Raw genomic sequence first — 27,336 nt, forward strand, 5'->3', positions numbered from 1 at the left:
ATTTTAGTTGCTTCTTTAACTTGATCTTTCATAAGTGCGACAACTTTTGTCGAATCCCGTAGGACGGCAAAAACATCAACAAATGCCTTGCTCGCGTTTCTCTGTTCCTCTTTTAAAATCAATGCTCTGTCGATATCTTTTAGAACAGACTCAATGTCAGAGTCCACACATCTGATTTCTACCGCGGCAGCCATTTCGTTGTAAACAACAGATTCAACACACGCGCTCTTTGGTGACGTGGTTGATTTACGTTACTGATCATCTGTCCATCATCATATAAAGCCCGCCCTGACAATTTGATTGGTTCGACCAGCTTTGGGTCGAGCATAGTAGCAACTCAACGGTGAAACTCCAGACCGATCTTCCCGTTCCTCAAAATGTTGTGGGCGGGGCTAAGATCGGCTGGCACCCAGGCTAGGATTTCTGCGCCGCGTTAACCAATCAGGACTTTAGTAGTGACGTGATTACAGTAAACGAGCGGAATTGCAGAAGCCCCTCCCATGACGCAAATTTCCGCGTGAATGTCTCGAATGACTAGAATTTCACGGGTGAATGAAGCGGGTTAACTTAAATGTTCAACCGTCCAACTACGCGCGAGTAGCACGTTTTTGCCACCTCTACCGCGGCTGGTGTGAACGCAACATAAAACCTCAGCAGTAACACGTTTTTTTAATGCAAATGTTTTCTCTTAAATGACGAGATATCTTGTCAATGGCGGGGAAAGTGTTAAATATCCTAATTAAGGCCTAGTCCTGGATTAATCTAAGCACTGTCTGGGAAAGCGGGCCTTATGTGTTAATTTAACCTAATGGCTGGGCTCGAGTATAACCTTATATAGATTATCATTAGATTTGCAAAAGTTTATATCTTCAAAAGCACTCATTGTATCTTGCTACCTTAAAAACAAAAATTAGTCTCCCGACAGACTGATAAAAAACTGAGCTCTGACTCTAAAATCAGCCAATTAGATTAGAGCTTGCCATATCTGAAAACGCCTTTCCTGTTTTGTTTGCAATATGCATCAACTGGTCTGTAAACAGACTGTGGGCCATCTGAGGCTGAGACTAAATAAACCATGGCAAGCTCCGTCAGAGGAAAACAAACGCAAAACAGACATCCATCTGTCCTTCACACTTACCACCATTTTGTTTTTGGACACCCAGCAGTCCGTTGGAAAGTCCTGCAGCATGGGCACGAGAAACTGTAAGCACCCGTCCCAGTGGCACAACAGCAGCATCATTCCAATCAGATTCACAATGCGCACCATGGCACTGGCAAGATCATAGGTCATGTGAAATATCTAAAACAGAAGGAAAAGAGAGCAGAGATAAAATGTCCTGCGTGGGTCACAATTAAGATTTAATCCTCGCTGAGTTCTAGGCCACATTGTTCCTAAGCTGGTGTATAGTAGCGAAACGCTTGGTTTGCGGGGTATTACATAAAGTCCTGTATCTTTTCTGCTAATGTCACTAATAGGGCCTAGGAGATCAGTGACACGCAATGTTACCCACAATCTATAAGAGCAACGATGCAGCCCCCTTCCCCCAATGGACAAAAAGGTGGTGTTTCCAAAGAGCAGTAATTAAAGTAAGGATTCCCATAGATTATCTTTAATTCACAAGGTTGTGGGCTGATCGGGTCGACCGATCGAAGCAATTAAAGGGTCATGGTGCACGCTTTTAACTTTCCATGGACAAACAATGCTCAGGTTGGATAACACACAGATGCCTTCAATTGTGTCTAATCACTCCTAACAGCTATTTGAACAGTTTTAATTTGATGACTATGTTCATAATATAGTTTGGAATGGAGTAGTACTTATCACATTATTTAAATAGAGGAAATACATTTGAATAACTTTTTGCCCAAACAAGCTTCATATAAGGGCTTTCCGCAGCGCTGGTCCAGAGAAAACTTTAGAGCAGTAAAAAAGCTCGAAAAGAAATCCATGATCATATTTAATATCGCTAAAGTTCTGTTTTGCTTTGCATTTTTTATTTGGGAGGTTTTGCTGTCGCTGGAGGAAGCCAGTGCTGTACATCGACCAGAGTAACATTAAATAAGTATTGGATGCGTTAAAAAATATGGCATTTAATTAATATGACAGAGGCGTGCATCTGTATCTAAAATAAAACAGATAGGAGATAAGTGATGGATGTGTGGACTTCTTATTTCATTTACATTACGTTTACATTAGGCATTAAGCAGACGCTTTTAAATAGAGATTTAAAAAGTGAGGAAGGAAAGCGTGAATATTTGTCATTACGTGCATCTTCTTTATATGTGTATAAAAAATAAGTAGGCTATAATAATGTATAATATAATGTATATGATAATAATATAGATCATGTATAATAATATGTAATACAGAAAATATAATCATGTAAATTTAATATATATCAACATTATTTTAAACATTATAATTATTAGGGATGTGCATTTATGTCTTTTTTTCATTTCGATTAATCCATAGGTCTGAAGAACGAGTACTCGATTAACTGGGGGCGGGGCAATCAAAGGGGCGGGGCGTACACGTCATGGTGAAAATGAAAATATTTTGATTAAAAAACTCAAATAAAACTTAATTTTGAAGAAACTACGACAGAACAATGAACACATACTAGATTTTTAATGAATTAAATGTTTTTAACAGAAACCTCTAACAGGAAAAGCTGCGTGATGAAGTGAAACTAAAGGGTTAATAAACACAAACCGAAGCCCTTTCTATTTGACGCACTCTGCATAATATTAAGCCTTTATACAACATAAATATACAACGTGCATCTATCTGCATAAAATGCAAGACTTCAACTAAGTTATCTAAAAAAAAAAGAAAGTTTAACTCCCTTTGTGGATGTGCATCAAAAACAGCGCACTTTTAAACACGTCCAGTCAAAGTTCAAGCTTCATAACATTAAGCAGCTTTAAGTGTTTTGCTATCATGCGCGTTTAGCTGTGTCGTGTCGTCCTCTTACCTCAGTCAAGATGTAATGGTAATGCTCGTATGGCTCTCTGGTATCTCTTGACATTTGATGTTTAAATATGAGATGATAATCCATTGAACTTTTGACGGCGCTGTACATTTTGCACCTGACTGACTGCATTTCCGAAAATCACGACATCCTTTTAAACCATAGTGCCTCAGTGATGTGAGTTGTGGCTGGCTTCACGGGATAGGCGGGCTGGCGGGCTGCCGCGCATTGCGCGGATCGGCGGGTTTCTGCTGTGCGGTCGCGCGGAATTATCTGTTTGTTTTTGAATCACGCATGGTAATGTTACTGATGTCATACGTCGGTCTGCGTAGCTTGACACGACGTCAAACACGCATCTCCAGACCCAGTCTTTACTACCACATGCGCTTGTAATGCTAACCAGACATCCAAATGCCGCCATATCCACAATAAATAAATAAATAAACCCACATGATCATCGTTTTCGTGATCGATCATCGATGCCACGTTCGAGTACTCGAGCAATCGAGTACTCGTGCCCATCCCTAATAATTATAGCCTAGTATTTGATATATAGCGTACAAGTGGTTTTAGGTTTTCTTGAATTTTTGAGTACATTTAGAAGAAGTTTTTGTGGAATCACAATTTGTTCGTGAAAACATTCGTATGCACATTTCACGCACAAATTTGCGTGTACGCATGCTTAATGAATGAGACCCATTGTTTTATTACCTTAGTTTTATCTACATACACTTATATTGAAGTCACCACTTCATTCGCCCATGTTTCTACAGTAGCCCTAAATGGACAACCTGCTCTATAGAGCGAGTTTTGTCACTATGTTGTCTCAGACGATGACATGATTGTCCTGTGGTGGCTATCGTAGCTTCTCAATGCATTTCGAAAGGGAGGGGTGAGCTGTGGACTGAGCCGTTGCTTGCAATTCACAGTCTCACCACTAGATGCTGCTAAAAACCTACACTGTAAAAAGTCAAAGTTGGATGAACTTACAATAGGGCTGCACGATTAATCGTATTTTTATCATGATAACGATATGCGTGCCCCACGATTAATTAATGACAATCGTCGCGATTAATGTGCAAAGACCAAGCACAAAACACACGTCTAGAATCAAGCAAAGTGTTTGTTATGGGCGGAGTCAGAGTAAACGGAGTGTTTCTTTTCAAGTGCAGTCTGTGTCAAGGTAGAAATACATTAGCATCACGAGATTTACAGTCATTCGAACATAATGGCAGAGCAACAAGAAGAAAGTGCAGAAATATGTATGTTTAATTCCCAAAAAGGGTCATATAGGCCTACTCCATTGTTTGGATATTTCGGATTTGAGGAAAGTGATGATAAGGTAAGTCACGAGTCTTGTGCAAACTGTGCTCCTGTTCCGTCCAAACGTGAAATATCAAGAGTTTCAAAAGCTGAAGACACAAGCCGCAACCATAAAAAATCCCCGACCATCCACGACACAGACAACAATAACGGATCGAGTATCATGTAAGTTAGCTAAGGATATGTGTCCAATAAGCACCGTGAGCAGCAAGGGTTTAAAAAAAATATATTGCCACATAAAAAGGCATATCATAGCGATTTTTTATTCAAAAATGTTTTATTTTAGTTTAATTCTAATTTGATATAAATATATATTACAGCCCTGCATTTCAGCCTTTTTACGCCCATTGGGTCGGGTTTCGGACCATTTTTAACATCACAGTTGATATGCGGCCAGGCCTCTGGATTTTTTTAGGCTTCTCCACCTTTATATATAATAATTTAATTAAAAGAAACGTTGAGACATTGATAAATTGTAAAAGAAAGACGTTTAACCTATCGCACGAGTCCACTACGCACATTTAGAAATGCACCTGTTGCAACGGTATTTAGCGTCTCCGCCAGCAGCAGGACCTTCAGTGCAACAGGGAATATGGAGAACTGAATAAAAACTTTAAATACTATGCATAATCTATAAAAGACTTCTTACGGTAGTCATGTGAAAAATGCGGTGTAAAGCCTTGAATTTTAATTGATGCATAGCGAATGTGTAAGGTAAGGCAACCTGCATGTTTATTTCGTTTCATGTTTATTTCGTTTTGTTTTGATTCATTATTTTTCTGCACCCCGCCGCGACTGCGAGCAACAAAGCAGCCCCCCTCCGCTTTTTAAAAAATAGTGTGTTGATAATAAACATTTAAACTAACATTGTTATATGCTGAAAATATATATATTATATAGACGTTATTGTAGGCAAGTGAATTGTTGATTTGAGAGGCTCATTTGATCAAACAAGTCGTCAAAATGACGTTAGCTGTCGGCCGCGAACCGCTTGGTCAATATCAAAAACCTTAATTTAACAAATAAAAAAGGCTCTAAAATAAATAAAAGATATTTTATAATTTTGACAGTTAAAACTGAACTGATTTAATTGCTGCAATAGTCGTACAGCTGTAAGGAATCTGTGTAAGGAGTTATTTTTGTTATTTCTGCGGATTTCTTTGGCAAAATCTATGCTGAATTTTGCAGAATTATTTTAAATGTCTTAAAAAGATCTAAGAGAATGGGAGCTGTGGATATTACAAAACAATTAAATATTTTATAATATAGGTCTATAAATGTATATAATATTATATACATGGCTGTAAAGTGTAATAAAAATACTGAAGTAAATAGAAGTTCTTCACTAAAAGAATGATCGTATTTTTAATCGTGATCAAAAGTTTGAGCAAAACAATCGTGATCATCATTTTTCATGTAATCGTGCAGCCCTAACTTACAAATTATTTCAGTTGGTAAAACCTAAAATATTTAAACATTTTCAACTTAAATTTTTCACTTAAAGTGAGAAAATGTAGTTTAAACTTTTTTTAGGCGTTACCAATTGAAGTAACGCCTTTTTTAGGTTGAACCAACTTTTACTTTTTACAGTGTACACAGTGGACCTTTAAATATAGACAAAATTGAACTGCCATAAAAGTAAGCACTCCCTGAATAGACTGAAATTGTGAATTGGATGTAGAACTTAACAGAGTGAGAAAAATCAGAAGTTAATTATTCTATATAGTTTATAATAAATATAAATGTGTAGTATTGCAAGAAGATATACTAAAAATTTTGCAAATGTGCCTAGTATCACATGCAAATACGAATAGTTTGTGAAAATGTAATGATTATAATATCTCAAAAAGTTTTAGGGGAATGCAGATAGCGAGACTGGCAAGATAAAAAGTGTGAAGTTTTCCTTTTCCAGAAAGAATGCGAAGCAAATTGCATGTTATACAGTTTTCATTTTAAAATATATATTTTATCATTAAATTGACTTTATCGTATAACAAGAAACATTGCAATGTTAAGCAAACCATGACATTCACGTTAATATCGTGCAGGCATACTGTGTACATAGTAAAAAAGCTGCGTGCAAGTTTAATCAAATTTGTAATGCAAGTCAATTGAACCTAATATTTTAAGTTTTTTACTAGAATATAGTTGACATAATTTAAAAACAAGTTGAAATTATTTAAAGTTAAAGCAAAATGTTGATATTTTTTTTTTACAATGTAGTTTATATGACTTGATGTTTCAATGCATTTTTTTGTGACCTGGGATTAACCAAGTACTAAACTTTTTGATCCTGCCACAATGTAAAAAGTTGGATCAACTTAAACATTACTTCAATTTGTAACACTTAAAAAAATAAAAGTTTATTCAACTTATATGTTTAAGTGAAAAATACTTTAAGTAAAAAATGTAAGTTGAAAAGTTTTTATTTTTAGATCAATTTAAGTAATTTTTAAGTTGATCCAACTTTTAACTTTTAACATTACATAATTTTTCCATTAGCCAATCCGATTTTTATCACCATTGAGGGTTTTAATGGCATTGCTATCAATGTAATATATCACAAAAATTAGCCTCATATAAGAGAAAAAATATAAATAAATAAATAAAAAAGAGATTCATAAAAATATGTGATCCAGTCTGTGAAAACCCAGCAAAAGTCATTTTTAGTGATTTTCTACATGCTTTCTACATTAAATAATCCTACATAATATAAAGGACATTCTGTGATAATATAACATTGATATCTTTAAAGGTCACATTCTTTCCGATCCCATTTTTGAAACCCTAGTTAGTGTGTAATGTTGCTATAATAGCATAATAATACCGGTAAAATGATAAAGCTCAAAGTTCACTGCCAGCCGATATATTTTCTTTAACAGAATTTGCCTTTAAAAGCCTACAGCGAACGTTACTGTGATGTTAATGACCAAAATCAAACTTTGATGATCCTAATCTCAAACTTAGACTAAGACATATGTTCCGATCAAAAACTTGCAAAGGGGCATCTCACCTCCTCCCATTGGTGGATATATCGAATCAGTCTGGACAATCTCAGCAGCCTCAGCAGACTGAGTATTTTAGTAAAACGCACAATCCTCAGCGCTCGCGCCGTCTTGTAGAAGTCCGAGTCGATGCGCGTCTCCACAATAAGAAAGATGTAATCCACAGGGATTGAAGAGATGAAATCCACCGCAAACCAGCTACGCAAGTACTTCACCTTGATCTGCTGAGGGTCCAGGATGATTTCCGTGCTGTCTTCCTTAACGATCCCCGTGCGGAAGTTCAATACAAGGTCCACCAGGAAAAATGTGTCGGAGACCACGTTAAAGACTATCCAGGCGGGGGTGTGCTCGTCTTTAAAGAAAGTGATGCCTACCGGGATGATGATCAAGTTACCGACCATCAGGAGGAGCATGATCAGGTCCCAGTAGAACCTGGAGGTCATAAAATAAAATAAAGTGTTAGTTGGACACTCTTTATATGAGTCTATAATGGTTTTTGAAAAGCCATTTACTTCAAAACGGCTCTTTGAGGCAAAATTTTAAGCGAGTGTCTTTTACAATAGCATCTACAAACCTGTTTTTCCGGCTTATATCAAAAATATAGAAAGTTAAGAAATATTATGGAATGTGTGTAACCCTTTCTGGTAAAGCATGACTGGAGGTCACATTTTCAATTCCCATGTAACACATTACTGATAAGATAAAGTCGTTTTGGATAAAATTGCCGAAGGCATAAATGCCATACATTTCAGGAAGTGTTACAGAAGCAGTCCTCTAAAAAGGGGGGATGCTGGATACAGCGAACATGTTGGGCTTTTATTTCTATGGATGAGTTCCCTGTTTGGTAATTGGATGTGTCGTATGTATGTAAATGAAAGGGGCTGGACGACATCCAGGAGACCTCTGGCAAGACCGCCATTTCATCAGTAAAAGATCTGCTGGGTGAAACGTTTACATGAAAACAAGCCACCATAATTGCTGAATGCAGCATTAATTACCCCATTGGCCCTAACAAGCCAAAATAAGACCGTACAGATCGGCATTTACTGTTACCATCAAACACTCAATTATGCTTCTCATATTTCACACCACTTTTTTGTTGTTTCCTTGTTATTTCCATCTGGTTTTGCTAGAGATTTTGGTTAATACATTTCAGGCATTGTAGTGTGCAGTTAAGCAGAAATCGATCATGCAGAGGGTTGTTATACCGTCTAGCCCGATATGGATTGCAGAGAATGTGACAGGCAGCTTTCAGAGATGTCCTGTGGGATTACGTGTTGTTTAACATCACCAACAAGAAAAATACATTACGTTTGAGCCATAAAAGTGTAATAGGTGATTCTCTACAAAAAACAAATTTGTTATGCTGGTTGAAAGTTACCTCATATCCTGATAGCAATCACTATGTTAAGTATTCTAAATGTCTGTTAAAGGCGTAGGACCATAAAATGTTCGTTAAAGCAACACTATGTAGTTTTTTCACCTTTAAATAATTTCTCTAAAATTATTTCAGTGATAGAACAACTTTTAACTGGACAAATTATACTGTTGCTGCAACCTGGGCAGCCTCCTAGCTGCTACAAGCACACTCTGAAAGTGGCAGTGGAGGGTAAGAAACACAGCTCCGCCCCTCCCCCTGCCTGCAGAAGAGTGTCTGATACCAGGCACTGTTGCGCTTTTCAACCACATGGGGGAGCTCTAAGTGATTTTTACATGGAAACTACATAGTGTTGCTTTAAGTCATTGCATTTGGTCCGTTTGATAGTGTTTGTTTACCAGTTTTGCCAACTTTGTCGCTAGATTTGGCAACTTTTCAGACCCCTTTAGCAGCTTTCTTACAAAAAGTGCCTAGCGACAAATCTTATACAGTTTGGGACAGTTTAGAGAGTAAGGGGCGTACACACCAAATGCGAATTCAACGATTTGCGCAAGTGGATTACATATAAAAACATGCCAGACAGGAATAAATGTAAACTGGCATGGGGCAATGCAAATATCACGATTTGGTTGGAGTGATTGCCGCAAAAATATGCGCTATTCGCCTCAAACGCATCTTTGCACAAGTTGGAAATATTCAGCTTAAGCAAAAAATTTGTTAAATTCTGTAATCTAGAGCGAAGATCTCAATGTTTCACGTTTGGTGTGTACGCACCATAAGGAAAACAGATTTAAAGTGCCAATGTAAAAAGAACGCAAATACGATTTAAAGACGTCACTGATATGCTAATTACGTAACAATGTAATCTAGCGACATTAAGCGATTTCCAAGCAGGCTTTAGCTACTTTCCATTGTAAATAGTTGGCAACACTGGTGTCCACTGTCAGTCAGCGTGTGTTTACATAGCACATCATACATCATCCCCTTCACGTATTGTTTGCATACAAAGTAAATATGGTTGGAAAACAGCAAATACCTAACTCCCCGTCTCTTCTTTATCTGACTTATTCGTTCATCTGTTTTGGACGGCGATTTGCATTGAGGGTGGGATCGTATGCCTGCCAATGCTATCAGGCTAAATTCATAACTTTCCAAATGACCAACTCCACCTTTAAAAGGATACTCCACTTTTTTTTTTAAATAGTTAGACATTTGATTTTTACCGTTTTGAAATCCATTCAGCCGATCTCCGGGTTTGGCACTAGCACTTTTAGCATAGCTTAGCACAATCCATTGAATCTGATTAGACCATTTAGCATCAAACTCCATAAGAGTAATAACCAAAGATTTTCAATACTTTTCCTATTTAAAACTTGACTCTTCTTTAGTTACATTATGTACTACGACAGACAGAAATTTAAAGATTTTTCTATTTTTTTTTAGCAAAACGTTAAATGGTCTAATCAGATTCAATAGATTATGCTAAGCTATGCTAAAAGTGGTACTGCCAGACCCGGAGATCTGCTTAATGGATTCCAAAAAGGTAAAAATCAAATGTTTAACTCCAGGGGAGCTGGGGAATACGTATTACGTTGTTGCAATACATTGCGGTATATAAAGCGAGGTGATGCATTTGTATATTCCTCTTTTAGGAATATAATCAGATATAATTTTAGGAAAGCTGTCATTGAGAACACACCACCATATGCAAACCTTAGCAAATACAATTTGTGGTGCGCCCCTATGTGAGTACTTTAAGTTTAGAGATAAGAAGAATGATATCTAGTGGTCGGGATGTAAACTCCAAATGAAACAACTGCCATGAATCTTGCATAAAAATATATACATATATATTGATATTGCATTTTAAAGGGGACATATCATGAAAATCTGACTTTTTTCATTTTTAATTGATAATTGGGTCTCCAGTGGTAGTAGAAAATGTAAAAAAGAACAAGCCAGTAACTTAGTTTTGGTCTTGAAATATGGGTCCCCTTGTGATGTCAGAAGGGGATAATACCGCCCCTTAATCTGCACTAATCCATTTAGTGCAGAGATCAATTTATTTGCATTTAAAAGGACACACTCAAAATGGCACATTTTTGCTCACACCTACAAAGTGGCAATTGTAACATGTTATAATAAATTATCTACTGTATATGGTATTTCCAGCAAGAACTTTACATATTTACTCGGGGGACATCAAAGATTTATTTGACATCTTAAAAAAGTCTTGTGATATTTCCCCTTTATGTAAATCGATGCAGTATTGCAAAACAAAATATAACTGTACTGACATGTATCGATATACCCCTAGTGTCTTGGGCATTAAAAACAATGCTAGCAAGATGATACTATAACATGCACAATATAAACTAAATTGCCTAGTTATATACCATAGTATGGACCCGGGTTTTAGTCAAATGGAAAAATACTTCTGCATTGCTGTGTTCTCTTTAACATTGCTTGAAATGAGCTTTAGGGGAGAGATTAAACAAGAACAAACCATCTATATGAAGTGTCACTAAATCTGCCAGATTATTCCCAGACAGTTTTCAGATTATAAAGGATTTGCCATTGACATTTGACCTCGGACAGATGCTCTAGTGGACAAAGCAGTCAGTAGGCAAAAGAAAAGTTACAGAGGAAAGTGGTGCACCTTTCTGGGGATAACGAAATCAGACTTGTATGGATTATAGTCATATGTAATCCTATAGATGTATAGAATCACTCACAGAGAAGGAGATGTGCCAAGCACCCACCAGACTTATTTTAGTCGGTTTAAGATTCTGTGCTTCTCTCTCAGATAAAATAAAAATCTTAAAACAATTCGCTGTAGGTTATTTTATGATTTGACAGATAAAATCACGCCTCTATTGGACTTGTTAACTTCACGTCAACCCTGTTAAATCTTTCCGATTTAATGGGCGTTGCCATCTTTGATTTTTCTTTAATTACTGTCAGTAGGTTAAGAGGCTTCATCTGACCGTTTATTCGTTCGTTTACAGTATTTAAAATGATAATGTTAGCATTTATTTATAAATTGATAACTTCTATAACTTGATATGTTGCAAGTCACACCTGTTAATGATCAAACAGTAAATGGTTGTCAAACACTGTGTTAATGTAGTCACTCATAGAACCATGTGTAAACACATCATAAATCAATACACTATATTTACAACCACGAACCGCAAGAGCCACATGTCAAGTGTAAGCAATGTTATATTGTCACATCATACAGTAGCACTAAAAGAGTATTTGAACACACTAAAAATGTCAATTCAATCTGTGTTTACTTCTCTGTATGACACCTACTGTTTGTGAAGTTGAGGGGATCTAATCCAATAAAAATTACATTGGCACCAGGTGGTTAAAAATGCATAAAATGCCTCCCAAAAGTTTGGTTAGTTGCGAGATGGCATATTTTGTTAATTTAATTTGACACAATGACATGCAGGCATTTCAAATGCAGCTTCAGTGGCTAAATATAAAAAAAAACTGCTGACAAATTTTCAATTATTTTCATTTTGAAGTAAAATTTATTTTATCAAACACAGAGATTTGACACCAGGATGTTTATTCTGCTCTATTATTATTATTATTTTTTTAATAAATGAGAAGTTTAAATGCAAAACCCTCTAAGTGCCTCTCCCATGTTTTCTTAGTAATGAGCATTTTTTATAAGGCTTTAATGTTTGAAATGCCTTATTTTCACAAATTGTCACTTAAAGCAACACTATGTAGTTTCCATGTAAAAATGACTTACAGCTCCCACATGTGGTCGATAAGCGCAACAGTGCCTGGTATCAGACACTCTTCTGCAGGCAGGGGGAGGGGCGGAGCTGTGTTTCCTACCCTCCACCGCCACTTTCAGAGTGTGCTTGTAGCAGCTAGGAGGCTGCTCAGGTTGCAGCAACAGTACAATTTGTCCAGTTAAAAGTTGTTCTATCACTGAAATAATTTTAAAGACATTATTTAAAGGTAAAAAAACTACATAGTGTTGCTTTAAGTCATTTCATAGGTATTTAACAAAGTTGACTGTCTTTTGCTGCAAAACCCTCTAAAGTGCATGCAAGATTTTTTGACAAAAAACAAAAATCAGCTGATAAACACAACCCACTGTTAAAGGGATAGTTCGGCCAAAAACAATATTAAACCCATGATTTACTCACCCCCAAGCTTTCCGAGTTGCATATACTGGAAGGTATTTATTTTCGTTAATAAAGTTTTAAATATGGATATTTCTACAACAACACCGCGTGGATTACCCTCAGAAGACCTTTGTTTATCATCCTGGAGCCGTTTGGATTTAATTTGTGAAGGATGGACGCACTTTTTTTGGACTTGAAGGTCGTGGACTATGGGTGGACCCCGTAACATTACATTTAATCAACTGAAAGATCTAAAACATTTTCTAAAATATCCGAAAATGTGTTTGTCTGAAAAACGATGGACATATGCAACTCGGACAGCTTGGGGGTGAGTAAATCATGGGTTTAATATAATTTTTGGCCAAACTATCCCTTTAAATAACAAAAACAGGAACACGTCTCATACAAAACAAAAGCCTTTGCAAAAATCAGCTTTCTGTTACAATCTGCCAAAAATACACTCTTCATTCTGCTGCTTAGCATGAGTCCTAATTGTCTTTCCCAATTCCCATCTCACCAATTGTAATGACCTCTCTATGGAATCTATGTCACCTTTGCTGACCGGATCTACCCATCATCTCTGTCAGCCAGACGCTTTGTACCAGACTACTACTGTACTGACAACAATTGGAGGTTCATGGAAAAACCCAATGCATAAGGTGCATAATAATAACTTTATGTTTCAGGAGGGTGGTTTTGTCATACAACCATGACTCAAGTAATATAAATCAAATAATTTCAGCTACCCAAAGGGGAGAATATAATAAGCACTTATAAAAAAGAATGGAAGTACTTAACATAAATTGGTAAAGGGCCTAATGATTTGTCAATCATCTTAAGCTTATATAAGCAAGCGCTTAACACTAGTAATTATCTTTCTGGCATCTCCGAACCTCTAAAACTCCATTCACGAGTTCACATTAACATGTAATCAAAACTCTCAAACCTCCCGAACTTAGTTAAATAAACTTAATTTAAAACACACTTTTTACAAATTCATGTGTTTCTTCAAACAATGTGTGTACATTTCAAAACAATCTCATGGCAATTTGGACATATTTTATGAGGTGGCTAATTCGTACAATCATACATTTTCGTACAATTTGCTTTCGCCCCTGTGATGTTGGGGCTTCATTCGTTTTTTATAACAATCATACGTTTTTATACGATTCACTTCGTATGAATTTATATGAATTAGCCAACACGTAAAATACCAGTGGCTGCTCGTGACTGCTCATCCGAGGGGCGGTAATCTAAAATATGTGTTCGGAGTGTCGTGTGTTGCTTGCGTTTTCAAAATATGTGTTTGTTTCGTCATGTAAACAATGTGCATCACGTGTTTTGTCATAATAGGCTTGTTCGACTTCCTGCAGTGCCGCTAGAACTGACAGGCGGATGACGTTAAAGTGCTCCGAGAGCAAGACGAAATTACACTTCGTATGATTTTTCCCGGTACTGTGAGGTCATCCGGCTGTCGGTTCTTGCAGCGCCGCATGAAGTCGAACAAGCCTAGTAAGTGCCTGCTGCATACGCGTCAAAATTGTTTATGAGACGCTCACGTTCACAAAATACACACAAGACACTTCCTTAACAGTAAACTCTGATTACGCATGAGATTATGCAAGTATCTGGCAAACGCGAGCGTCTTTTTTATCATAAACCCTTTAGACACGTCTGAATAAGGCACTTATTTTGACAAGACACGTGATGCACATAGGATCTCTCGATGCGCAGGATACATTCAGTATTTTGAAAAAAGGAACCACACACATGTTGGGCTACATACATGTTGTGACAAACTTCGCATCGAGCACCCTCGGAAAAAGAAGTCAACAGCCGCCACTGTAAAATACGTATAAATTCCCGTAAGATCAGGCTGGTACATTTACACCCCATTTCCTTTGGGGCAAAATTTATTTCATGACCTTTTATATACATGGATATCAGCTGACGTCACTCACTTGTCTTCCGCCATTTTGAGGACCTGAAGTGGTCGCAAAAGAACTAGAAGCTATGCCTTCAATATTCTGTGAGCATCAAAATCGCTATTTTAACAACACTAAGAAGGCTCAACACAACATGATATTTTGCTCGAAGTATCGCCTGTTGTCGCGAGTGAAAAACAATATTGACCTTCTAGTTGAAAAAGGAGCCTCATATGAGATTCATTCATTCACATTCGGAAATCGATTATTTACGTCTGGCAGAGATGACGAGCGGACATTATTACAGCCAAAGTCAGCTGTACAAAACCTTTATTTTTAGTAAACTTCGTGTACACAAACAATGTTCTCAATGCTCACGTTCATGTGTAGAGATCCAGGTGATACTTCGAGCAAAGTTTCATGTTGTGTCGCGCCTTCTTATGTTGTAAAATAGTGGTAGTTCGGTAGCAGCGGACAGCGGCTGGAAGAACGCATCAGGGATCGAGTAGGCATCACACCCTAACCAAGATATACTTTTTTAAAGTAGCGTTTATTTTCATTTCATGACAGTCGAGATGCGACATGTTGTCTTTCGTAGCCCTTTACTGTATCCGTAAGAATCATAGACAGTAAAAGATAAGAAATCCGTAAATTGTAGCAAGGTAGCCAATGCTTGTCAATAACCTACTGGTACTCGGTAGGTCCTCAAGATGGCGGCATGACGTAAAAGGTCACATGACTGAAATCCATCTATAGACCGTTTCATCGGGCACACGTGCAGTGACGCGATACGCGTCTGGTCCGAGCTTTACTTCCGATTTCTGTTTGTTTATTGGTCTGACTAGTTGCTGAAACTGAACTCTTAAACAATTCCTCGTCCAAAATAACAAATGTTTTGCGTTCCTATGTAATCTACATGTTGTTTATTTTGATTATTATATAAATAAACTACTTTAAAAGGACTTTGTTGTTATTTAATCTTCGCAGAGTTTACCGGAAGTTACGTGATGACCACGAAAGCCGCTTGTTTATGTTGTTACTGCTGAACCGTCTATAAAAAAAATTGAAATCTTTCTGACATAACTACGGCTGTAGTTATAAAACGCTACAATTGCTTAAGCATGTCATTATATATCCACACTAGTGATCTGTTTTGTGCACTCCATAGTTGAATACAAAAAAGGCTCAAATGTGAAAAGTCCACTGATCTGCGTGACAGTGTTTAATTTTAGCTCTGAGGAAGCAGCGCTTTTATTCTCCAGTGAAGCTAATGGAGAAATGATGTGATGCGCCGTATTGTTTAGCCGACCATTATATTTCCCTTTCTTCTAGAATGCGCGGCAGAACAGAGCTGCTCTGTTGTGATGCGTTAAAAAAGCATGTCTCTCTGCTCCCTTATTCCAAAACCCCTTGAACACCGCTCCACCACCCTAACCCCCTCCTCTCCCGGCCAGCCTCTCTCTACATCCTGACACTCTCTACTCGCTTTCTGCATCAACCAGGTGATGCAATCAGCAAATGGAACGGCACCGCATTTCCCATCCGTATCCTCACAGAGTTCAGGGGAGATGGGTCAGAGAGCACACGGATGGACGGGGAGCAGAAAAACACAAGGGCGAATGTGAAAATGTCAGGTGCTTGAAAATATACTTAATGGAAAAGGATGCTTCCACTTGTGACAGGTGAATCTTTACACGCCTGCTTAATTCATATATACACCCCCGCTGTTGCAGTCATCTGGGGTCTCATTTATAAAACTGTGCATGGGATCTTTACTAAAAGTCTACGTACGCACAAAAGGCAAAAATGACATCTGCTAAAAAATATTAAGACTTATAAAATAAAGCAATGTTCCCTTTATAAATCACAGATCACCTGCAAGTCACCTGCAAGTGTGCGTACATGATTCATCCTCAAAACCCACCCTTTTTTTTATAGATCACAACCTTTGTGTGGGAAATGGCGAGCTTTATAAATGAAAGACCCCTGGTGCTCAACAGGTCTAAAAGCTCCTCGTTGAAATACAATTCGTACAGAGATATTACTCAAAGTGCGTGATGCATTTCAGATAGTCTGTACATAATGTTTGTCTAGTCCTGTATATATCCTAAATTCTGGGTTTAAAGGGTTAGTTCACTTTAAAGTTGACATAGAATGATTCAACTGGGTATTTATTCTTGTTCTGTGATGTGACATGTACACAACAAAATTTTGGTTGGGTCTGTAATGCCTTAGAAGCTTCCTAAAAACCTCTCTCAGAAAGCTATATTAGGGTGGGGGATTTTAAACGTGTGGTTTTGCACCTATTTGGCGTCCCTTTGGGCTTAACTGGCAACCTCATTATGAAATGCAAGCACTTGACACTGATTGGCTGCCTTTGCTGCCACTCAAAAGAATGTAAACTTCGCCGTCTTCAAAATAGGACAGACCAAAATTTTAAAGATAGAAGCACACACCTCGAAACGCGACTCGCCATTTCACCTTGAACTTCGCAAACACTGCTGCAATTTACTTCCCGTTGGAGGCGAGAGGCCGGATGTATGCACATTTTTTTGAAGGGGAGGGAATTGAATGAGAGTGCGAGGGGGAGTGAAATGCATTTTACACAATAAATATATATCCGTTGTTCAGATTGGGCCATTTTCTGGCGGACATTTCTGAAGGAGGATTTTCTATGAAACTGAGATGTTCAGAATAGAGAGAGACCGATATATTGGCCGGCCGATATATATCGGGCTGATATTTGCGAGTTTTATGTGTATCGGCATCGGGTTCGCAGATTTTTTCCGGCATTATTTACAGACAGAGTGCTGGAAGCCGCAAGCGATTGCAGGTCTTGTGACTAAAAACAACCAACCTTTCCATAACAACATCGAAAGCTCGGCCTAACAGTTGATTTTAGCTGAACAAAGCGGGTTTTTATTTCTCATCTCTATGGGGCGGTTTCCCAGACAGGGATTAGACTAGTCCTAGACTAAAATAAATGTAAGAACTGTCCAAACTAATAACATCTCTTTTTAACATCTTAAAATTAGGGCCGGGACTTTAACGTGTTAATTAAGATTAATTTATTACACAAAAAATAACGCGTTAAACATTTTTAACGCATTTTAATCACACTTATTTTTGCACCGCGGAACATTTCTCATTGGATGAGTTTCGGCGGACCGATTATACTGGAGCACCAACTAGCGTTCATGACTTCAGACAACAACAAACCACAGTGAACATGAACGAAGAAGCTGATGAGATCGCTTTGGTTGGCCCCGTGGATGGGAATTTTTTTAATAAAAACGAACGGATGGAAGCGTCGATAAGAGCATGGTTGTGTGTAAGCTATGCAACAAGGAATTCACATATCACCCGCAGCACATCGAGCCTCAAGTATCATCTCAATGCAAAACATATCGCAGCTAGCGTGGACGTTAGCCCGACTCCGAGTACAACGACTTGGTTGAACAAAAATAAACAAAATTTTGTTGCTTAAGCTTATGTATTCAGTCATTATTCATGGTATACTAAAAATCCATGTGAAAAATAACTTCTCAATGTTCTCAGGTCAAATATTTTTATGTGATTAAAATGTGATTAATTTCGATTAATTAATTACAAAGCCTCAAATTAATTAGATTAATTTTTTTAATCGAGTCCCGCCCCTACTTAAAATACATCAGTGCCCTGTGTTTTGCCTCAAAATGGACACAAGTAAGCTCTAGTCCTAGTTTAAGATAATTCCTGTCTGGGAAACCACCCCTATATATATTTGTAGTAGTAAAGTGCTAGAAATCAATATCCTTTGCTGATAGTTCCTCATCATTGTGGAGAGTGCAGTTCATGGTTCAATAGCACCATCACCTGTTTTTACTATTTGTTAAATATAGTTTTTTTTTAAGTTTAATAAATGTAACTTTTTTTTTAATTGAGACTTGTAACATTTGTCATCATCATTGTGTCATTTTTATGATGTAAATTGAGTGAGCAAAAGCAGCATCGGCTCCAAATACCGGCTCAAGAAAATCGGCACCCTGTATCGGTCATCGGCTAAGGCTGATGAAACAAAAATCGGTATCGGCATCGGCACTGAAAAATCCATATTGGCCGATCCCTAGTTCAGAATGGCTAGCACTTTTTGTATGTTCGTGAATGTGGGTAGACTACCGTTATTCAGCTAAGACAAGGTAAAAACGTTTTTCATTCTATGTCACCTTTAAAATGAACATTTTGTAATGTTTTCCCAAATGTGTATTATTTACTTTTATACGTGGAACGGAAGTAGAGACATAAAACGGGATGTAAACATTTTGAGATCATCCACTTTCAGATGTAGCGTATAAAGAGTGTATCACATTTTGTGGTCTCCTAAAAAAAAAATTACGTGAAGTGTGATCGATGCGATGCCAGAATTGTATTTTTTCAGAGAAACTTACCCCTTAACTTGGATCCAGCATTGGCACTATTAGCATGGCCCTGACCTTAAAGTTTTAAAGGGGACAGAGAATGAAAAACCATTTTACCTTGTCTTTGTTGAATAATGGTTGTCTACCCGCATTCACAAACATACAAAAAGTGCTAGACATGCTAAACATCTCAGTCTCATAGAAATTCCTCTTTTAGAAATGTCAGCCAGAAAACAACCCAATCTGAAAAACTGATGCTTATGACATCACAGGCATCTAACTGCCCCTCCACTTTAAAATAATTGGCTACATTTTTTGAGTGGCAGCAAAGTCAGCCAATCAGTAGGGGTGGGAATCGCTTGGACCCTCATGAATCGATTCAGAATCGATTCTTAGGGTCCCGATTCGATTCAGAATCGATTCTTGACGTACTAATTTGCATATCTGTGACGTCATTACATCGCATTTGCTTTCAAAGCCAGGTTAATGTTTGCGCTTTTGCTAGTCTCTGAACTGTCATATACTGTACTTTAATGCAACTAGCGATAAATAATGTCTTTCTTATATACATACATGTCCTGTTTCTGTTGTAAGACATTAAAACCAGTAAAAATATTAATTTAATGTGACATATTAATTCTATATGTTAACCGGCATTACCTTCCACGAACGTTAAGCGTCTAATCATCATCATTATACACAGTGATTGGCAGTATTACTGTATTTATATAATGCAGCGCACCCAGCGACTGAATAACAAACTATGTGCATATTTTTACAGAAGTATATTCATGTTATATCTAAACAGTCTGCGGATGGTTTAGGGCAGGGGTGTCCAATACGTCGATCGCAAAGGCAATGCCGGTAGATCGCACAACTGCTGCTCCACGTGCAAAATTGTCATTATGGTCTTTTGGAGTAATTGTGAAACATGCAGGTCTTTTTGAGTTGCTGCGCCTTTCTTCTCAAATGTGTTCTGCCAGGCCACTGCAGCTCAGTCGTCTTTAACTTCCAAAATTCACATGGATGCGCATTCTTGCCTCACGCAGTTCCTGATTCACACGCACGGTGTGTGTGAGCGAGCAAACGAGAGGGAGAGAGAGGCAGCGTAGCGCTGATTTGTATGCTTCTGATACTGTTTGTTTCACTAAACCGCATCTCCGCTATTTTAAGGAGTTCTCGACATGTACTCAAGGATTTTTTTTAAAACTCCTCAAAAAGAATAGAGTAATGGTGACAGCCCTAAATTCAATGTGCAGTATAGTCCTACAAGCATTTAAAGTGTTCTTTCTCTTCTGCTCTTGTAAGCTCCGCTATGCGCTCTTGCAGGGCGCGCTCTCTTAAGTTGTCCGTGTGCATCACCGCTCCCCCAGTTGAGTTCCGCCTTTTGGTTCTGATAACGTGACGTTATTTTGTAAACTAACATTTAAGAATCGATTCTTGACATTTGTGAATCGATTCAGAATCGGCCCACGTCCGAATCGCGATTCATCTAAGAATCGATTTTTTTGCCCACCCCTACCAATCAGTAATGAGATTGCAAGTTAAGCCAGAAGGGGGAGCCAAATAGGTGCAAAACCACTTGTTTAAAATCCCTCACCCTAATAGAGCTATCTGAGAGAGGTTTTTAGGAAGCTTCTAAGGCATTACAAACCCAAACCAAAAACATTTTTGTCTACATGTCACATCACAGAACAAGGATAAATACTCCGTTCAATCATTCTATGTCACCTTTAATATCATCTAATACCCCCCCTCAAAAAAAACAAACAAAAAAAACAAAAAACAAACAAACATGGCAGTCATTCATTAGGAGCGTCATGGTTCATTTCAGCTACAGTACCTGCCCACTAGCACTGCCCCCTCCAACTTGGGACAGTTGAGCTACACTAACCATTCCATTAAATAAATTGTATTGTCATAATCCTCTCTGATGTTTGCTCCCAATAATGCCTGCCGTCATGTTAACCCATTTTGATCACCCTATTTCCCAGCCTGTCCAAAAGAGCAAAGCTTTATTTTGAGTCACTTTGGTATGAATTATTGATACATCATGCAACATAAAAATGAACTATCAATCTAAATATGATGTGATTTATTTGCAGTTAAGGGTATAGGGGATTAGAGACAGTGGTTTTGTGCAACACTCTTAAAAATAAAGGTTGCTTAAAGGCTGTATGGTTCCAAAAAGAACCTCTTTGTAGTGGAAAAGTTTTAAGCGACCACCTCAATGAAGACAGCAATAATGAGGGTTTAATGCTGATAAAGCACAGCCCATCACAAAACTCCTAAGAGGCACGTTGTAGTCAGAGACAGGTGGTATTGGTGACGCTGTTTGCCCTTGTATTATGTGAATGTTCAGTTTGAATGGTATCAATGTCATTCATATAAACAAGGAGTAAATATGACCAGGTGAGTTCGCAGGGCCTAATTTTAATCTCCTTGACAAGCTCAAGGACACAGAAAGACAATTTTTACTGATCCGAGCAGGAACTGCAAAGCAAACCAGAAATAGAAAGGGAGATGTATTTAGTATTGTTAAAACTAAATTGAAGTGAGTACAAAATAAATGTAATCATTTTTGCGGGCTTCTTGCTGGAGGCCTGATGTCAGGCCAAAGTCAATATTAAGTAAAAGACCAACCTCTGGTATAGCTGACAGAATGTGGGAATACAGCAACATAGGCATACGCAACGATTACTGACAATTGACGGAAGGATTACCTGAAGTCACTGTACGGATGAATAATCCAAAAGCCTGCGGATTTGACCCGTTCCTGTTCGCGCTCCACAGCCTTTTCGCTCCCGAACATTCGAAGCGAGAACTTGTTGACCCCCGGTTGAAGTATCGCTCCAAACTGCCTGTGCATAAACCCAGCCTGGTATAACCTCTCATCGTCCGGCATGATCTGATCGATACCCTCCAACTTTATAAAACTCTGTTCTTCAGAGGACGCCTGTTGTGACCCCTCGCCACCACCACCCCGCGCGCCCTGGCTCTCCTCAGATTCGGGTTGCTCCAAGGGACTGTCTCCCTCAGGGCTGGCATCCCCCTCGGTGATGAGGTGCCTTTGCTCCGCCAAATCCGCGTCTGGGGCATGCCGGCTGGTGATGGATGACAGACTGCCCCTAAACCTCCGGCAGTCGCCGTTCACGTTGGTTCGGAAAGGTCTCCCCACATCGGTCTCCGCGTCTCCGCTCTTGGCCTCGCCGACACCTTTAGTGCTCCCTATGGAGGAAGGTGACGGAAGATGCTTCATTTTGACACTCTTCCTGCGGGTGTCCTTGTCGCCGTCTTCGCCGTCTCGTGTCACGGCACCCCTGTTCCCAAACTGATGTGGCAAGCTGTAGAGCCGTTTGCGCATGGAAAAATGCACCTTATCCATTGTGAGTTAAAAACGACCACCTTACAAATCACAGTCCGTAGCATTTGCGAGAACTAAGACGAATGCGGAAAACGCACATTATAGGCTACTTAGTTTGCGTATAGTCGTCAAAAATATGAATGTACAATACGAATGCATCCCGCTGCATCCGTACGCTCTTGTAATACCAGACACCGAGAGCGCAGAATCAAAGCGCGCACACTGGATGCGGGGAGACGCGCGGACGTGTCTGAATGAGAAACAATCAGACGTGCGCTTCAATGACAAATCATCGCAACGTCCTCTTCAAAGTACTCTTCAAACACACGTTACCGAGCTCAAAACGCGATTACGCGGTCGTTTCCCGTCATTGATCCACTGTGCAAAAGATGTCCAGTTGTGGTAACGTGCACGGGGATGGATAATCTATTGCGTTGCCATAGAAGCGCAGACAGCAAATAAGCGCGCAACACCTAAACCGACTGCTAGGGGCTATTGCGAAAAACATTTGACATTGGCGAGCTCGGGCAACTGATTTGATGATGTTTGCAGTGCATAACCTTTTTTACTGTATGGCAAAAGTAACATTTTTGCGTCATTCATGATTTTACGTCATGACGTGTTAAAGGGTTTCTATTTCTCAACGTTAACAGCGAGGCATTGATAAAACAATGACAATATCAGGCACATGACTTGGGTGTCATTTATCATCACATGCAAGTGGTTAGTTGGAGGAGTTTTCCCAGCAGCCCAACGAGGTGATTTGGTAAATAATTTATAACAGGGATGATGGTTGTTTTCTCACGACCGTACTAGCATGGGTCTCGTTTTCATGTTTATGACGTGTCAGCGGTGATATTAAATTAAAAGGCGCGTCATAAGCAATATTCTCATTTTGCAAGTGTATCATACACAATCTCAAGTGTACCTAATGGTCTGGAACATTCATGGGATGTATTTCCAGTCTAAATTGATCCTTCATGCACGCTGGGCACACATGCAAATGCAGTTTTAGGCATTTTTCATTGTCACAAAGACACATTTCCATTAAGCTAATTCTAAGATGTATTTAAAATGATGAAGCATTAAGGATTAAAAAATGCATGCATGCATGCATCCACAAGAATGCTTATTTTAAAAACAACTAAAGTCCTGGTATTATTGTGAAACATGTCAGATGGCACCTAGTGATCTGATGAACCCAGATACTCACAGAGAGAATAATGGCACGATAATCTGTAAGCCTGGACAAAGACAGCTTTCTGCTATTTAAGCAGAAAATGCATTGTGACAAACTCTGCCTTTCTTTGAATCCTCCATCACTATGGCTTTGGTGGAAAATGGCCATGAGATTATTATTTTTATTATAGATGCATGTGACTTTTGTCTGTGTATAAGTGTGCATCACCTTTAATGAAGTTGTGAGGTGACGTAAATACTTATTAAATAAGTCTAAGCAAATTTCACCTTGTTATGTGTGTATGCATTTACAGCATGAAGGCAGTTCATTTCACATTACCACATTATTGAGTTTCAATTAAATCTGGTTTAGACTACAGAATGAATATCTATGCTGTGTCAAAGCTAAAGCATCTCATGTATTTCTGGCAGAACATCTGTCTAATTTGTATTATGATGTCCTATTTAATATATATTGTATGCAAACAAAATGTACATTTACAGAAATTACTTATACAGTTCATATGGTAATGATATGAATGATGTAATAATAATACTTATGTAAATGCTTCATCCAAACTGTTATAGAAAGGTCTGTTTTAACCTGGTAAGCAATGCCCCCCTGTGGTACGCAGACATATTTCTTCAAAGCCTGCAGGCGTAACAGTGCCAATCTTATGCCAACCAAACCTTGCAAGAGCCATTATCTGCCCCTTAAATAAATATACACCCACAAAGAAAATTACTAACACCGAACCAGATGCTACTTACAGTACTTATTTTGAAAAACAATGCAACATTGTGTAAAGTACACTGAGCTGAGTGCTTGAAAATTTTTCGTTTAAAAAAAATTATTTTGTTTGCATATAAATATAACAAAATTAAACAGCAATTCAGACTTGTGCATGATACAATAAAAACGACAACAATTTTGACTTTGGATGTTTTAATTGTTAAAAATGACATGTATATGCCTTGTAGTTCAGTTAATATTCATTTCTCTTCACATTCTGTCCTAGTGGACCCTTTATAGTTCATAGTAGCTCATGCAGTAATGAGTTAACCATGTGGAGTGTTTGTCATGGTTTGAACGGTGTACTCTGCTAAAATATATATTAAAGCTTAAATACACAACTAAAAGCTAACATAAAAAATTGTTTCACTGTATGTATAGATATTGCATAGAATAAAAGCCATGCTGTATACTATGCATACATAAAAAGCAATCAGCCACGTGGACTCAGAAATGAAGTCACTGGTTTGGGAGAATATATTTTTTTTAAAGAGATAAGTGCATAAGTATGAAGAACATTCAGGTAACTATAGATATTTCAAGTGATTTCATACATCAATGTACAATACATGTACAAATTAAACATGGCAGGACAATTTGCAAAGCCCTTAATTGTTTAATAGATTCTAATGCCACCTTATCAAATGGTAAATATGATAATCTGTACATAAAAACGTTCATACCACAAATATGGTGGCATATTTGTGATAAGTTAAAGGCTTGCTTGAAATAGACGTCATTCTTATACGCAAAAAAATACGCAAACAAAAAGGCCTGTATCAAATCATAGAATATTTTGCATGCATTATATTTTTGTAGTTTTTGCATGGAAAAAGATTAGAAATTAAAAGCAACACAATCATGCAAGAAAATGTTCACGCTTTAAATTCAGGTTCAATTCTGTTCATAGATCTTTCCCGAACCAGATTTTCAAGGCATGCCTTGGATGCTCAATTTATTTCCGTCTTCCAACTTTTCCACTTTGTTTACGTATCCGCTGAACCGTTCATGAATAACTTTTATATGGTTATGATGTGCATGTCTTTATCTGTAGACAACAAACAACAGTGACAAACTGGTTAATATTGCTGCTCAAAATTAACAGAAATAATTAGATGTTAACTTTGATTAAATTAGTCAATTTTCTTAAAAAAATCCAGATAATTTACTCACCACCATGTCATCCAAAATGTTGATGTCTTTCTTTGTTCAGTCAAGAAGAAATTATGTTTTTTGAGTAAAACATTCCAGGATTTTTCTCATTTTAATGGACTTTAATGGACCCCAACACGTAACAGATTTAATGCAGTTTAAAATTGCAGTTTTAAAGGACTCTAAACGATCCCAAACGAGGCATAAGGGTCTTATCTAGCAAAACGATCGTCATTTTTGGCAAGAAAAATTAAAAATATGCACTTTTAAACTTCTCGTCTTTCTCCGGTAAATACGTCATCATGTCAAGAGGTCACGGGTGACGTATCGAGACTACGCCCCAGTGTTTACAAGTGCGGAGAAAGAGGACCGTTCCAACGTTGATGTATGTTGAATGATACTAATTAATGTATTTGTGTCAGTTTATTGTTTAAAATGGTCCGCAAATGTGCATTTCATATATGTAACACGTGACCTTTCGACGTCATTACGCAATTACGTGAGGTCGCGCTGGCTCACCACACAGCCAGAGAAAGACGAGAAGTTGTGGTTTAAAAGTGCATATTTTTTATTTTTCTTGTCAAAAATGACAATTGTTTCGCTAGATAAGACCCTTATGCCTCATTTGGGATCTTTTAGAGTCTTTTGAAACCCTTGAAATCCTGGAATGTTTTCCTCAAAAAAAAAAAAAAAAAACATAATTTCTTCTCGACTGAACAAAGAAAGACATCAACATTTTGGATGACATGGTGGTGAGTAAATTATCTGGATTTTTCTTTTAAGAAAATGGACTAATCCTTTAAATGTCATATGTTAAACGTGTGGTTACTCTACTTAAAATTGGTCTAGCCATCACTTGTTTGCAAAAACACTTATTAGTGTAAATATCTTGCACCAATATCTTTTTATAATAAAAAAAATCGTACATCTGTCTCAAATAGTTACCTTATCTTGATCAAATCAATTTGTATTTCTCTGACGCAAGTTTTTATCTTTGTGGTTATTGGTGGAGTTGGTTTTCCTTGAAGGATGAGAACATGACAAGAGTTAGCACAAAATTAAATACTGCTGGCATCAGTTATCTGGCACAGTTACATCATACAAACTCTTATTAAAATGTAAATCTGATACTTACATTGGTCCCGCTGGTTCGTCGTCTTTTGGCAAAAGCAGGAAAAGCAGAACAATTTTAGTTTTATGTCGTTTCATGCTGTATCAATTCCAACTGGCATAATATTTCATATAAAAGCCATAAAGTGACCGTATCAAGTAGCCATAAACAACTCAGTGCCACAATATTGAAGTTATTATTGCACTGTATTACTATAAGCTACTGCATAATACTGTACACAAGGACTTTCTTCCATCAAAATGAAATGCTCTGGATTACGTCATTATATAAGTTTCACTATACAAGTAGGAACATCATAATAAAAACATGCAATGTAGCGTAGTATACCTCAATCCAATCCACCCAACCTTCATGTAAAGACTTCACATGCATATACATATGTACATACACATGCATCATATTTAAAACCTAACGAATATTTGACATTTGGGTTATGACTATACATTCATGTTTGGTAACACTTTACTTGAAGGGGTGTTCATAAGACTGACATGACACCTTCATAATCATCATGACACCTGCCATGAGCATGAAGAAGAATTAATGCATGTATATGACAACT

At 37.9% G+C, this 27,336-nt stretch overlaps 2 protein-coding genes across 2 annotated transcripts in view; both read right to left on the reverse strand.

The window, feature by feature from the left end:
* hcn4l (hyperpolarization activated cyclic nucleotide-gated potassium channel 4l) overlaps positions 1–22,973 on the reverse strand; it is a 46,076-nt gene extending 23,103 nt beyond the window's left edge. The window contains exons 1-3 of the mRNA XM_065291997.1: positions 21,878–22,973; positions 7,309–7,732; positions 1,139–1,300 (exon numbers count right to left, since the gene is read on the reverse strand). Of these exons, the coding sequence (XP_065148069.1) occupies positions 1,139–1,300; positions 7,309–7,732; positions 21,878–22,539 (1,248 nt within the window). The 5' untranslated portion in view covers positions 22,540–22,973. The remainder of the gene's footprint in view (positions 1–1,138; positions 1,301–7,308; positions 7,733–21,877) is intronic.
* A 1,653-nt stretch (positions 22,974–24,626) lies between these two features.
* The window catches only part of LOC135781486 (neuroplastin-like), a 35,713-nt gene continuing 33,003 nt past the window's right edge, over positions 24,627–27,336 (reverse strand). The window contains exons 6-8 of the mRNA XM_073813384.1: positions 26,778–26,799; positions 26,588–26,663; positions 24,627–25,538 (exon numbers count right to left, since the gene is read on the reverse strand). Coding sequence (XP_073669485.1) covers positions 26,603–26,663; positions 26,778–26,799 — 83 coding nt within the window. The 3' untranslated portion in view covers positions 24,627–25,538; positions 26,588–26,602. The remainder of the gene's footprint in view (positions 25,539–26,587; positions 26,664–26,777; positions 26,800–27,336) is intronic.

The sequence above is a fragment of the Paramisgurnus dabryanus genome, chromosome 23 (assembly GCF_030506205.2).
Source record: "Paramisgurnus dabryanus chromosome 23, PD_genome_1.1, whole genome shotgun sequence".
In the NCBI taxonomy this organism is placed as follows: domain Eukaryota; kingdom Metazoa; phylum Chordata; class Actinopteri; order Cypriniformes; family Cobitidae; genus Paramisgurnus; species Paramisgurnus dabryanus.